The 12113-nt window shown below is 48.1% G+C and overlaps 6 protein-coding genes across 6 annotated transcripts; 3 read left to right on the forward strand and 3 right to left on the reverse strand.

The window, feature by feature from the left end:
* Positions 1–118: 118 nt before the first annotated feature.
* Positions 119–1887, forward strand: N7520_007137 (putative 3-methylcrotonyl-CoA carboxylase, beta subunit (MccB); the record flags this gene model as incomplete). Its single annotated transcript, XM_057141071.1, has 2 exons — positions 119–1542; positions 1593–1887. The coding sequence occupies 2 exons, from the start codon at positions 119–121 to the stop codon at positions 1885–1887; spliced, it is 1719 nt and encodes a 572-aa protein (XP_056995077.1).
* Positions 1888–2362: 475 nt separating this feature from the next.
* Positions 2363–3359, reverse strand: N7520_007138 (uncharacterized protein; the record flags this gene model as incomplete). The annotated part of the gene is made up of 7 exons (XM_057141072.1): positions 2363–2783; positions 2838–2847; positions 2901–2929; positions 2991–3013; positions 3070–3135; positions 3180–3288; positions 3349–3359. The coding sequence occupies 7 exons, from the start codon at positions 3357–3359 to the stop codon at positions 2363–2365; spliced, it is 669 nt and encodes a 222-aa protein (XP_056995078.1).
* Positions 3360–5057: 1698 nt separating this feature from the next.
* Positions 5058–6090, forward strand: yop1 (putative membrane biogenesis protein (Yop1); the record flags this gene model as incomplete). Its single annotated transcript, XM_057141073.1, has 6 exons — positions 5058–5111; positions 5320–5526; positions 5593–5601; positions 5728–5791; positions 5843–5900; positions 5967–6090. 6 exons carry the CDS (start codon positions 5058–5060, stop codon positions 6088–6090), a joined length of 516 nt encoding a protein of 171 aa, XP_056995079.1.
* Positions 6091–7128: 1038 nt separating this feature from the next.
* N7520_007140 (uncharacterized protein) lies at positions 7129–9557 on the reverse strand (the record flags this gene model as incomplete). Its single annotated transcript, XM_057141074.1, has 3 exons — positions 7129–7936; positions 7989–8912; positions 8968–9557. The coding sequence occupies 3 exons, from the start codon at positions 9555–9557 to the stop codon at positions 7129–7131; spliced, it is 2322 nt and encodes a 773-aa protein (XP_056995080.1).
* A 516-nt stretch (positions 9558–10073) lies between these two features.
* N7520_007141 (autophagy-related protein 101) lies at positions 10074–10908 on the reverse strand (the record flags this gene model as incomplete). Its single annotated transcript, XM_057141075.1, has 4 exons — positions 10074–10261; positions 10341–10450; positions 10492–10687; positions 10830–10908. The coding sequence occupies 4 exons, from the start codon at positions 10906–10908 to the stop codon at positions 10074–10076; spliced, it is 573 nt and encodes a 190-aa protein (XP_056995081.1).
* A 724-nt stretch (positions 10909–11632) lies between these two features.
* N7520_007142 (EthD domain-containing protein) lies at positions 11633–12043 on the forward strand (the record flags this gene model as incomplete). Its single annotated transcript, XM_057141076.1, has 1 exon — positions 11633–12043. The coding sequence occupies one exon, from the start codon at positions 11633–11635 to the stop codon at positions 12041–12043; it is 411 nt and encodes a 136-aa protein (XP_056995082.1).
* Positions 12044–12113: the final 70 nt, after the last annotated feature.

Genomic DNA, 12113 nt, shown 5'->3' on the forward strand with positions numbered 1-12113 from the left:
AATGACATGACATGATACGATCCTTAATTTCTCAACTTACAAGGTTCAGACAGACCCCTTATTCGAATCTGCGAACACCCTTCACAAGGCTACTGAGTAGTCCCACGCCATCCCCGCAATGCGTGCCCCATCCCCACTCGTCCTGCGGAGCCTAAGCTCACGCGCAGGTCTACGCACTTATCGCCCACACTTCGGACTCAACACATCTCGAATTCTATCCCGATCTATCGCTAACTATACACACCCCCACCATGCCTCAGCGATTTCCGTTATCCCGACATCAGTCGATACCTCGTCAGCCGAATTCAAAGAAAACAGCCAGCAGATGCAAGAGCTCCTCGCCCACATGAACCGCTTGCACACGGCCATCTCTCAAGGTGGTCCACAGAAATCACGAGATAAGCATGTCGCTCGTGGGAAAATGCTTCCCCGAGACCGGGTCTCTGCACTCATTGACCCTGGAACGTCGTTTCTGGAGCTTTCCCCTCTTGCAGGACATGGGGTCTACGACGAGGATGTACCCGCCGGTGGAATCATTACTGGTATTGGTACGGTGGAAGGAGTAAACTGTATGATTGTCGCAAATGACAGCACTGTCAAGGGCGGCACGTACTATCCCATCACGGTGAAAAAGCACCTTCGCGCACAGGCAATCGCCCAGGAAAATCGATTGCCATGTATTTACTTGGTTGATTCGGGAGGTGCCAACCTTCCTCACCAGGCGGATGTTTTCCCCGACCGAGATCATTTCGGTCGCATTTTCTATAACCAGGCTCGGATGAGCTCTCTTGGCATTCCGCAGCTTTCGGTTGTTATGGGTCCTTGCACGGCGGGTGGTGCTTATGTACCTGCTATGAGTGATGAGACGATTATCGTTGAGAACCAGGGCACTATCTTTCTGGCTGGTCCGCCACTTGTTAAGGCTGCCACGGGAGAGGTTGTTTCCGCTGAGGATCTGGGTGGCGGTCAGCTGCATTCTACTATCTCGGGTGTGACGGATTATCTAGCTGTTGATGATGCCCATGCCCTTATTTTGGCTAGGCGCTCGGTTTCAAATCTCAATTATCCGAAGACTAATGCACCGCTGGAACTTGGGGATGTGGTGAAGGAGCCAATTTATGACCCTGCCGAGTTGAACGGTATCGTCGGGGTCAATCTTCGGCGGCAGATTCCTGCTCATGAGGTCATTGCGCGGATTGTCGATGGTAGCGAATTCTCCGAATTCAAGCGGGACTACGGAACTACGCTTGTGACAGGCTTTGCACGGATCCATGGCCACCGGGTTGGTATTGTTGCGAATAATGGTATCTTGTTCTCTGAGTCGTCTCTCAAGGGTGCTCATTTCATTGAGCTGTGTGCCCAACGGCGGATTCCCCTTGTGTTCTTGCAGAACATTTCTGGGTTTATGGTGGGCGCAGACGCCGAGAAGGGCGGCATTGCAAAGAACGGTGCCAAACTTGTGACTGCCGTTGCATGTGCAGATGTGCCGAAGTTCACCGTTGTGTTTGGCTCCAGTGCTGGTGCTGGAAATTACGGCATGTGGTAAGTTCATGTCAAGTCTCATCCCAAGTATACAATCTCACATTTTCTAGTGGTCGTGCCTACTCCCCTCGGTTGATGTTCATGTGGCCGAATTCAAAGATCGGCGTCATGGGCTCTGAACAATTGTCTGCCGTCATGGAGGCTGTTGGAAAGTCCGTCGATCCAGATCTCAAGGCTCGTATCGACCACGAATCCGAGGCTATATTCTCTTCCGCCCGTTTATGGGACGACGGTGTTATTCCGCCAGACCAGACAAGGAGGATGCTGGGACTGGGGTTGGCAGCTGCGGTTGGAGGAAAGCCAGAGCCAGATGCACACACTAGATTTGGAGTGTTCCGAATGTAGACAGGAAACAAATAGATCGTTCAATATAATAGACACGAAGTCTTCCAATCAAGCATGTTATTTTCCCTTCAATAAATGGCAAAAAGACTCGAATCATAAACAAGGTCGAAGGAGACATAAAAATCAAAAATTGCCTCGACAGGTCTCACAAATTTGGTTATTCACCAATCAACTTTTAGGGGATTCAACCAAACGTTTCAGTATATAAGATCATGGAGAAAGAGAAGAGTCAAGCACTGAGAGGTGTATCAGAGAATCGAAGAATGGTATAATAGATGAGAAGGAAGAAATGGTGGAGACGCGTCGGTCTATCAAAAGGCGCAGATGCAAAAAAGCGTAGAGAACATCATGTGGCACGTCAAAAAGCATACGTGGAAGCGGAGACAGGCGTGAGTTGCGAAAGTCCATGGAGCTCTTGCGGAGCATGGGCAGTGCAACAGAGTCCAGAGGATCATGAGATGTTAGATCAACCAGTTTACAGGATGACACATGGAGACCGGCGGCGCTGTGATTTATTATTTCCTTTGCGGTCGTTGCGGTTTGAGTTTTCGCGCTTGCGGGATGAATCGTTATTGGAGCCTGAGCCCTGCAAATCTTTGCGAATGATCTGGCGGCAGAGGTCGACGAAAACCTCGTTCACGTTTGCACGGCGGCGGGCAGAGGTTTCGTAGTATGGAGCATTGCCCCAGCTCTGGGATAAACCGAAAGCGCGTGCTCGGGGCACAGCTCGGTCGTCTTCGAGATCTGACTTGTTGCCGACAATGACTAGGGGGACCTTTTCGTCGTCTTTGATTCGGATGATTTGTTCGCGGAGTTCGGAGAGTTCGTTCAATGATGACATGCTGGTGATCGAGAAGACCAGTAAGAAGCCTTGGCCTTGCTTCATGTAAAGTTCTCTGAGACACGTTAGCATAGGTTAAAGCAAAAGCAAATAGTCATCCGAATCTTACCTCATGGCAGCTATAGGTCATGTTAGCCAAAGTACCCACGTGCATAGGACGGATTAGACTCACTGAATTGTTCTGTCCCTGCAGTATCGAGACTGCACCAAACACCCTTGTTAGCTTCCGGCCCATAACCCGTATCCGTTTCGAAGTACCTACATTTCGAGAATGCATTGTCGACCCTAGAATTGATACGTCAATAAGAGATATTTCCTTCTTACGGATGCGATCAACTTACATCTACCTCAATTTGCTTACGGTATGAGTCCTCGATGGTCGGATCATAGCTTTCAATCCAGACATTCTGCACGAATTGAGCTGTGAACACATAAGCTATTGCTTCGCGACGGGCGCAATGGCGCTGTAAACGAGGGTGGGTAGGACAGGGCGATATGTACCAGTCAAGCAACTTTTCCCGACACCTCCAGCACCCAGAACAACAATATGGTATTCCCGTCTATTGTGACACGTCATTGCGATTAGAAGGCATTGACGAGAACAGGATCCCACAACTTACTGCGGCCGCATTGAGGGGGATCCAAGGATCACCTAGTATAACTATTTGTTGCAAAAAGGAAAGGAAGCGAGGATGGAGGCCAATGGCACGGAGCTTGGTTGCCGCAGTTGATCTCGTGCCGCGTTGTTTGTACCACAAGAGGGGGAAATGGATCGAGATCCTACTCTCTTTGGTCGCAGTGTCGGAGAGATTGTTCCGCGTATGTATGTCCTGCGGGAACCGTATGAAGCCGTGATGCCCCTTAATTATAGCACGACGGCGTAGCTCCCTTGGGAGGCCGATAGGGAAGAGCAGAGGAACTCGGTTATATCAGAGTCCCAATGGATCAAGGATTGGTTTCGACGCACGGACCGTTCGACGGGATTCGGTATCGGGTTCTACCCACAAGAGGTCAGTGTGGAGGAATGATTGAGGCTGTGATTCAGAATGGGGGGTTGAGGTTGTTTGGGAAAGTGGATGTTGTGTGCGGGCCGCGGAGTTTAGGGGCTCTTTTTTCTCTTACCGTTCTGCAAAGGCCAAAGGATGTAGCAAATTACATTAACAAAAAGGGATTAGCAAGATAGCAATCAAAGTGGAAGGGACATGAATCTGCATGTCGACTCCAATCGATTCTTGTTTAACCCCCTGGTGTTTCTCCCGAATCACATCATCCGTTCCTGGCGGTGAGTCCAGACCGTCACTCCACAACGCCATTGACCTAAATTTATGTCATTTTGCTAATGCAGGAATTCAAATTGAGACTAAAGTAAATTGCAGGGAGAAGAATTGTCGCAAACATTTGAAACAGGTTGCCTTAGGCTCCAATTGTTGAAATTTGAGTACTTTAGATGCCTCAATACTGAGGTACATACGGTCTAAGTAGATCCAGTCTGAATACATATAAAAACCAGTATCCATTCCAAGCTCTGAATGCTATTGATTTGTCCAAATGGGCTCTGAATTTGAATCATACATCACATGCATATGTTGGCAAGGAATTGTATGTGAACCTGTTCAACAATTAATCTATTGATTACGTGATAGTATGCTTGTCATCGACGTCAGATTCCTTGGAGATGATAGGCTCACATTATTCCGTGGGTAAGCTTCTGCTTTAGGTCCAGATCTACCGATTCCATGGCTGAATATCTTTCTTGATGAGTAAATTACTGTGTTGGAATAGGTCCAATGTAATCCATGCGGATAAGATAATAATCTCTCGGAGCAGCTTGGCTGTCCGGGGTCGGTTTCACATTTCTAGTAACTCAAAAGGGTCATGTTCCGAATCAGTCATTCTTATCTAATTAGCCAAAGCCGAGTGCTTGATACGGATACTTTAACCTCGGAGTCGATGAAAGATATATGAAAAACTTATAATATCTCTCTAGCACTTGAAGGCTGATAGCAATAATTCGAATAGGGTTTATTTTTGATAGGGCTGTGTAAGGAACTGTATGAATCTGCTGTAGGTGACTCGCATGCAATACTACCAAACTAGGTAAGCCGGAACTTTTGTCCTAGAAGTTAAATCATTCATGCGAGGGAACACTCCACTTATTCAAATTCACATGGCGCTCGCATGAGTTGCAAAACCGAGTACGTCATGAAGTCATGTGACCACCGCACGGTCACCACGGAAGCGCCAGCTTGACTGCATTCTCACCCATCCCTCGCTCCTACAATTACTCTACTTTTCAGACCAGATTCTGAATTTCTAAGCTCCATACAAAATGGCTTCCTTCCAAGATCGTGCCCAGCACGCCGTTGCCCAGCTCGACAAGGAGGTACGTTTCTAGCCCATTGTGTGTTTCGTTGGTGCCTCGCCAGCTCTAGCCCCAATTTTGGCTGCATGATTTCTGTGCCCTCACGATAGTGCGATCGGGAGGGCAACGGGTTTTCACAGCACAGCACACATCCACCTATGCTACCTTCCATCATTATTCTTGAGTTAATTTCTAAGCTGTGTTCTCTTGGCTGACATGTCCTCGATAGCTGTCCAAGTACCCTGTCCTGAACAACCTTGAGAGACAGACCTCCGTCCCTAAGGTCTATGTCATCCTTGGTCTGGTCGGTGTCTACACCTTCCTTGTCTTCTTCAACATCGCTGGCGAATTCCTCGTCAACATTGCCGGCTTTGTCCTTCCTGGCTACTACTCGCTCCAGGCCCTCTTCACCTCGGGTACCGCGGATGACACCCAGGTAAGATTTCATCCCATCTCGCTCCTTATCTCTACATGACTGTTTTGCTAACTTTCAATTCTCCAGTGGTTGACTGTATGTTCCCATGACCCTATCCCGCTATCATTTCCCCCCGCTGTTCCCGGCACGAGACAACATGTCCTGAGCTTATCAGATGACACGTGATATTGCGCAAGACCAATCATCTAACTCACTTAATAGTACTGGGTCGTCTTTGCCTTCCTGACCACCGTTGAGAGCGCCATCAGCGCCGCTTACTGGTTCCGTATGTCAATCCAATCACCTGTCTGTTTGAGCTCTGCTGACTTTGTACCAGCCTTCTACTACATCTTCAAGTTCGTTCTTGTGCTCTGGATGGCTCTCCCCCAGACCAGGTAAGTTATAAATTGAAGATGACAAAAACTTAAATTCAAAGTGCGCCGAGTTAACCACGTCTACAGCGGTGCCCAAGTTGTCTTCCACTCCGTCCTCCAGCCTCTGGTTGGCCGCTTCTTCACCAGCAACGGCACCTCCGCCAACCTCCGTGCTCAGGCCGAGGCTGCTGCCAAGACCCACTCGTCCTAAATTGTTTCATAACGAATCCCTGCTGAGAATCGTCTTGATATTATGATTCACCCGAGGCTGTAGCTCAGATATACGCCGCGGGTTTATCGATTCTCCCCGACTGGTCGGGTAGTGTTATGACGTGATGCGCATCCGAGGGATGAATCCTTTTTTGGGAATGAATTGCAATTTGAGTCAAGATGATAATAGAGTGAAGGGGGTAGGTGTGGAGAGGAGCCGAGCCTGGGGATGCATTGGAGGCTGGCGGGGATTGTGCTGCGTTGGTTTTGTGTTGATTGAAGTACATATCTTGAATGGTATAGCTTATCCGTAGCGTTGACAATGTCGATCTGCTCACCGTCAAGACGTTTTACTCTAAACCAGTGCGCTACAGTACGTCCGAAATTGGTGCGACCACTTCCACTCATGGGCTGGCTTACGCTATTTAAATTACGAGCTCTATTTCTTGACTGTGCTGGCGATCCAAGGCAACTCTAAATACCAGTGCTAGAGGATGCCTGGAGAGCCCAGGTTTTGCTTGTGACTTGCTCTCCCTTACCCAAAATCCCACTCTTGGTTTTGCTTCTTGTTGTCCGAGGGTGATATAGACTTTAAATATCGCGATAATTGTTGTCTCAACCCGCTACAGCTGCACTAAAAAAACAGACCGGAATGACGCACTTTACCTTTCGAGAGTATCCTGAGACGATAATTCAAGAAACCGGGTATTATACGTCATTACATCCCAATCACATCACGAAGTTATAAGTGTGGGTGATGTTCTCCATAGGAAGCGGGGGTGGGTTGAAACTAATCAACTTTGCTCTGCAATCGATCTTTCAGCATCATGGCAGCAACAACAGAGCAAATTCCAACTCAAAATCTACACAGAGATACAGATCAAACCTCATTACTTATCTCATTCGATGAGTTGTCCCCCTTGAATCAAGATGTTCTATCCAGTGCTACTCGAGATGCGATGATAATGTGTTGGGAGTCCCTTAGCAGAGATGTTCCGTAGATGAACCCCCAGTGAGCGTACCATGTCTATACCTTTAATTAACTATACAATTTGGTCAAAGTTGGATTCACCGTGTCCAGCCCAGTGAAGCTACAATGACCTTCATCATTCTCGACCGTGTCCTCTAGATTACACATCACCCAATTCGGCGGTTCCATCGTCTGCCCCCATCTAACCGGACCCAGAGCTGCCGTCTCTATATTCTCACCATTAGGCAGATGACACGCAGCACTAATTGCGGCGCTACAAGCCCCAGCCAGAGGCATATTAGACTTGAGCCGTTTGAAGCCCAGCAAGATCATGAGAAACACCAACAAGGACGCGACAAGAATTGCCAAAAAGATGGGCATGGCTGAGTAGCCAAGAGAACTGACTTCAAAACCGACGTCTGAATAACCTCCAATACCGTATGGAACCACCAGGACATAGAAAAGACTTTGCGAGACCAACCAGTGCAGCAGCATGTGCAGAAAGATCATGGGCACGCTATACTGGTAAGGTATGCTTAGCCAGTAGGTTGACATTTGCTTGCTGCCTTTCACAGGGCGGGAAACTCTGAGCGGTTTGCGAGTGGTGCCATAAGAGCTGTACTCTGCTGCTGCCAGCATGTCGGTGACGAGGTTGTTGAAACAGTAATAGCACACTGTGAGCATCATTTGAGGTGTGTTGGCTACAACTACTGAGCCGAGCATAGAGTCTATGTCCAAGTTCAAGAGGTTGTAGTTGCTTGAACCGAGCCCCTCGCTCCACCATTCACTAAGAATATTTACTGAGAGGACGCGGCCACCAGAGCTCCAAACCGCCAATTCCATCAGCAGTCCTGATATTGTGAGACAGAAAAAACATCTTGGTTCGTTAGTAAAGGATCCCCACAGATAAGTAGGTAACGTGGGCTTACAGAAAAAGGGTACCGGCCCATCGCTTTTTGCTTGGTACTTGGAAGTACCACTTGCGGTCTGCAAGTTTGTTCTGTGTCACGATGTCGCGGAACTCGTCTCGCCGAAAGTCTTTAATTTCCCAAAGTCTGGGGAAAGTCCACCTTTTCGGCTTCTTTCTCCCCCATAAACCGCGGGACACATCCCTCCTGGAAAGCCAGCACATTCCTTCTGTGGTAGGGTCCGGCCTCGTCACAAACGATGCCACTGCATCGCCTAAAGTAAGAAGAGGCACCGATCGAGATCGACCAACCCGAGCAGCGAAGAACATCGCAATCACCTTTGCCAGCGCACAGAGAGAAACAACGATGCAAATCGCGGGGCTGTAGAGCAGTTGGCATTTTTCCTCTGCAGAGATTTGTATGCAATCCTTTGCGGTATATCCGTGATAGATCGAGTCGTAGGCGTTATCAAAACAAGTGAAGTTCTGAATATCCCCAGCAGTATCATATGTGAGGTTGGAATATAAGGTAGTGGCGTCCACTTTTGCTACCCCGGGGCTTGTCGAATTTTCCCAGAAAAGAGTATCGAGGGCCGTTTCAGGTTTGCCGCCCGATGCACTGAATTGAACTGCCTGGGTACCTCCATCTTTCACTGACAACTCTTCGACAAGAACCATAAGTGCTGTTGTTCCCGCTGCGTTTGAGTCATCGGTGATTTCCTTGCATTGAGCCAAGCTGAGTCGAGTAAAGTTCCCCGCTGCGACCTCTGAGGAAAATTGGCTCCAGACATAGACTCCAGAATCGTCTATCTCAGCAGCGTATTTGAAACACTGATTTAGAACACGAGTTGTCAAATTCATAACATTATCAGCTGTAAGATCGTGTGGTCCCACGAGAACCACAAACTCATTTGTGCCAGTGGACTCGAAGATCATGGAATTATATCTAGGAGACAAGTTAGCTATATCACCAGCATCTGATTCTCAATACATGTTCATACAAAACGTGAAACGGCGTAGCCGTGATCAGCAAGATAATCCACAATACCACTCGAAGTCGACCGATTTTGTACAAATTTCTAACGCTCGCTGTACCAATATCCAGCCATTCACCCTTCGCATGACTCGCATCGACCTCTTCTCGAGTCGGAGCGACAAGGGATTGCATGCAGTAGTTGCTAGCGGCCAGGATACTCGTACTCAAAGCATTAATGATCAAATGCAGTGCGGTATCCCAACTCTTGACGGAGGAACAACCCCCTTGGAAGACGACCTTAGAGCCATTCATCCAAACACCGTCACCATCATACCGCTTGGATATTCCAGCTGCTACACAAATGGAGATCACGTTGATGAATAACACGAATGCCCCTAGTCGGGCACAAAGATAGACACCTTTGATCCAGTGAGGCTCTTGGCCCTGCGATACTGCACTCTCGACCTGGTCCGCATCTGAGTAGGGTTTTGGTGCGTGAATCGTAACAAGTTGTACTTCGCTCTCATTTGGTTGGCGGAGCGAAACTCCGAAGTAGCGCGGACCAGACACAAAATGATGCGCGCGTTTCCATATCCTCTTTGCCCTATTTTCCATTATCGATGTTTTTCAAGCCATTGGGCTTGAGTGAAGGACGCGTTCGGCCGTAAATTTAGGGACCAAGTTGATAGCTCCATTTTTCAGGGGAGAAACTTTTAGACTGAGTTTCGGCTTTGACCGGGTGGGTAGTCTCGCGTACTCCGTACGAATAGCGTGGCTTGGCTGAAGTGGCTTGAGTAGTGGGTTGCTCAGATTGCCGCCTAATGCTTGTATTTATATTCAGTATAGAGGCCGAATGCTAACTTAGTGTGGACACTCAATATTAGTCATCAGAGGGGCTGACCATGGTAAGTTAGCTTTGTCATCCACGTACATTTTTGTATTTTGGGTAACTCGGTACGCTATAGAGTAATTCTAGTCGAAAGAAACATGCCAAAACGCCAATACCGAGGCTGATTTCCCACAAAGGACTTTGCCCGCCAACGCCAAACACCGTGTTTTGAAATGAAATCAAAGCCCTTGGTCAAACACATGTGTTCAGCACCAATGGCATAGGTAAACCCAGACCAGGTCCTAGTACAACCCAATGCGGTTTCCCCAACCGTCCGTCCGCGGGTTAACAACAATGCGGTACGGGAATGGATTGGAATCACTCGTCGTAATAGGCGGTATGTGATCCTTATCCCGATTAACGACCGCCAGGATCTTCAACGCCGCTTTCTGAAGCATATTTCCCATCGCCTTGCGAACCTTGGCTCGTTCTAGACCAAATAACAGGTTAGTAAAAACAAACGACGAATATCTCCAACTGCAATCAACACCACCTGGGACTGAACTCACCGGAATCCGTCCGCGGCGTGGCAATCGTCACATCCAACGTCCATATCTCCCAGCATACCTCCTCCTCCCCTTTCCCAGCCAATCCACCAAACCAAAGTCCCGATCGACGCCTCTTCTTCTCATAAAACTCCACCGCTATCCGACCACGTACACCCCCACCCGCGCCAACTTTGCCATCTTCCCCCCTGCGGAAGAGAGGTGCTGCCGAACAAGGGCGCTAACACGAGACTCGATCAGCGTCTCCAAGTCCGCATCGTTGATCGCGGGTAATGTAAAGTCCAATACATCAAAGGTAACGGGTCGAATAGATGGGAAGTAGCGGTGGAAGAAGATTAGGTTCAGGACGCCTGGGGGCCACGGGAGGGCAAAAGTTAGTAAAGCAAAGGACACGGAGGCGGAAACGATTCAAGTTCAACGTCAAAAGACCAAGTTCAAGGTCAAGGTTAGGGTCGCAGGCATTGATTGGATTCAGGAATGACTCTGATATACCTTTCAGCACATCGCGCACTGTGGTTGTGTCGGCGAAGATCTCCAGGAAGTACTCTGGAGGGGTTTTGCGGGGCTCCATCCCCGCCCGCGGTGGAACCGACCCAGGGCGTCTGCTTGGGTTTGTGCGGGAGCGACTTCTGTGCAGGTGAGAGGATGCAGTTCAAAGGAGCATGAAGTTGGTGAGTATCATGGAGTAGTTTGGTGTTGGGGTGTTAAGGAATAATGCTACATGAGCGGTTGCCATCGGACAGGGCCGAATGACGCTTATCGGGCTTATCATTGGTTGGGGATGACTCTTTGGTCGGTTGCGTAATGACTTTCAGGTCAAAGTGGGGTTTAGCTTTGATGATTATAAGGTAACCTTCAAGTGTTATGTTTTACACTTTGTACAATTCCAATTGTTTATCTACAGGTCGGAGGGTTTTTAAATTGACGTAGGTGTTTGTTGAGGTGCAGTATTTCCTTGATAGGATTTTTCTGCTTTGTCACAAATGCATGCAGCATTTTATCCTGCACCCACTTCCGATATCCGATATAACTTTTAGGTCGATTCTTACCATTCAAATGTTATTACTTGTGTTTCTATAGAAAATATATATAATATATATATATATATATTCACTGTAGCTAAATACTACTCTATATTACTTGACCGGTGGAAGTGCCAATTTTGGCCCCCAAAGCATTTACATGCCATCGACCTAAAATGAGGGGCACATTACAGTGCTAGTAGGTACATAACTGATTCTACCAACTTTGCAAGCTAAGGTATTAAACAGTGAATAACCTTGAAACTATCGAAAATGCCCATCCGAGTCTTGGTCCACGCCTACCGCAAACCTGGTCTCTCCACCGAGGACTTCAAGAAACAATATGAAGCCCACGTCGACCTCATCAAGCGAATCTCCGGTAATGATTTCCCTCTCTCCCACAAGCGCACATATATGGTGCGCCAGTCTGTCGACGTTGCTCCTGAGGGAGCTAGTTCTCGCAATCCCACCACCCCGGCCGTTGTCCTTGCCGGTCAGCAATCAGACTTCGATTTTGATGCATATGCAGAACTTACTTTCCTTAACGAGGATGCATTTCGGGCTTTCGGTCTGAAGATTCGTGCACCTGATGCTGCGGCTCAGATTGCGGCGGATGAAGAACAATTTTTAGATCGTTCGAAGTTGGGGATTGTGATGCTTGGGGATGTTTCTGAAACGTCCTGATATTTGGAAAGATGGCGTGTCTAAAATTTGACACTCAAATCTACCTGTTTCGGCAACTTTTGTTCAATGT

This window comes from Penicillium odoratum (genome assembly GCF_028828045.1).
Source record: "Penicillium odoratum strain IBT 22623 chromosome Unknown utg000005l_segment0_segment0, whole genome shotgun sequence".
Lineage (NCBI taxonomy): Eukaryota > Fungi > Ascomycota > Eurotiomycetes > Eurotiales > Aspergillaceae > Penicillium > Penicillium odoratum.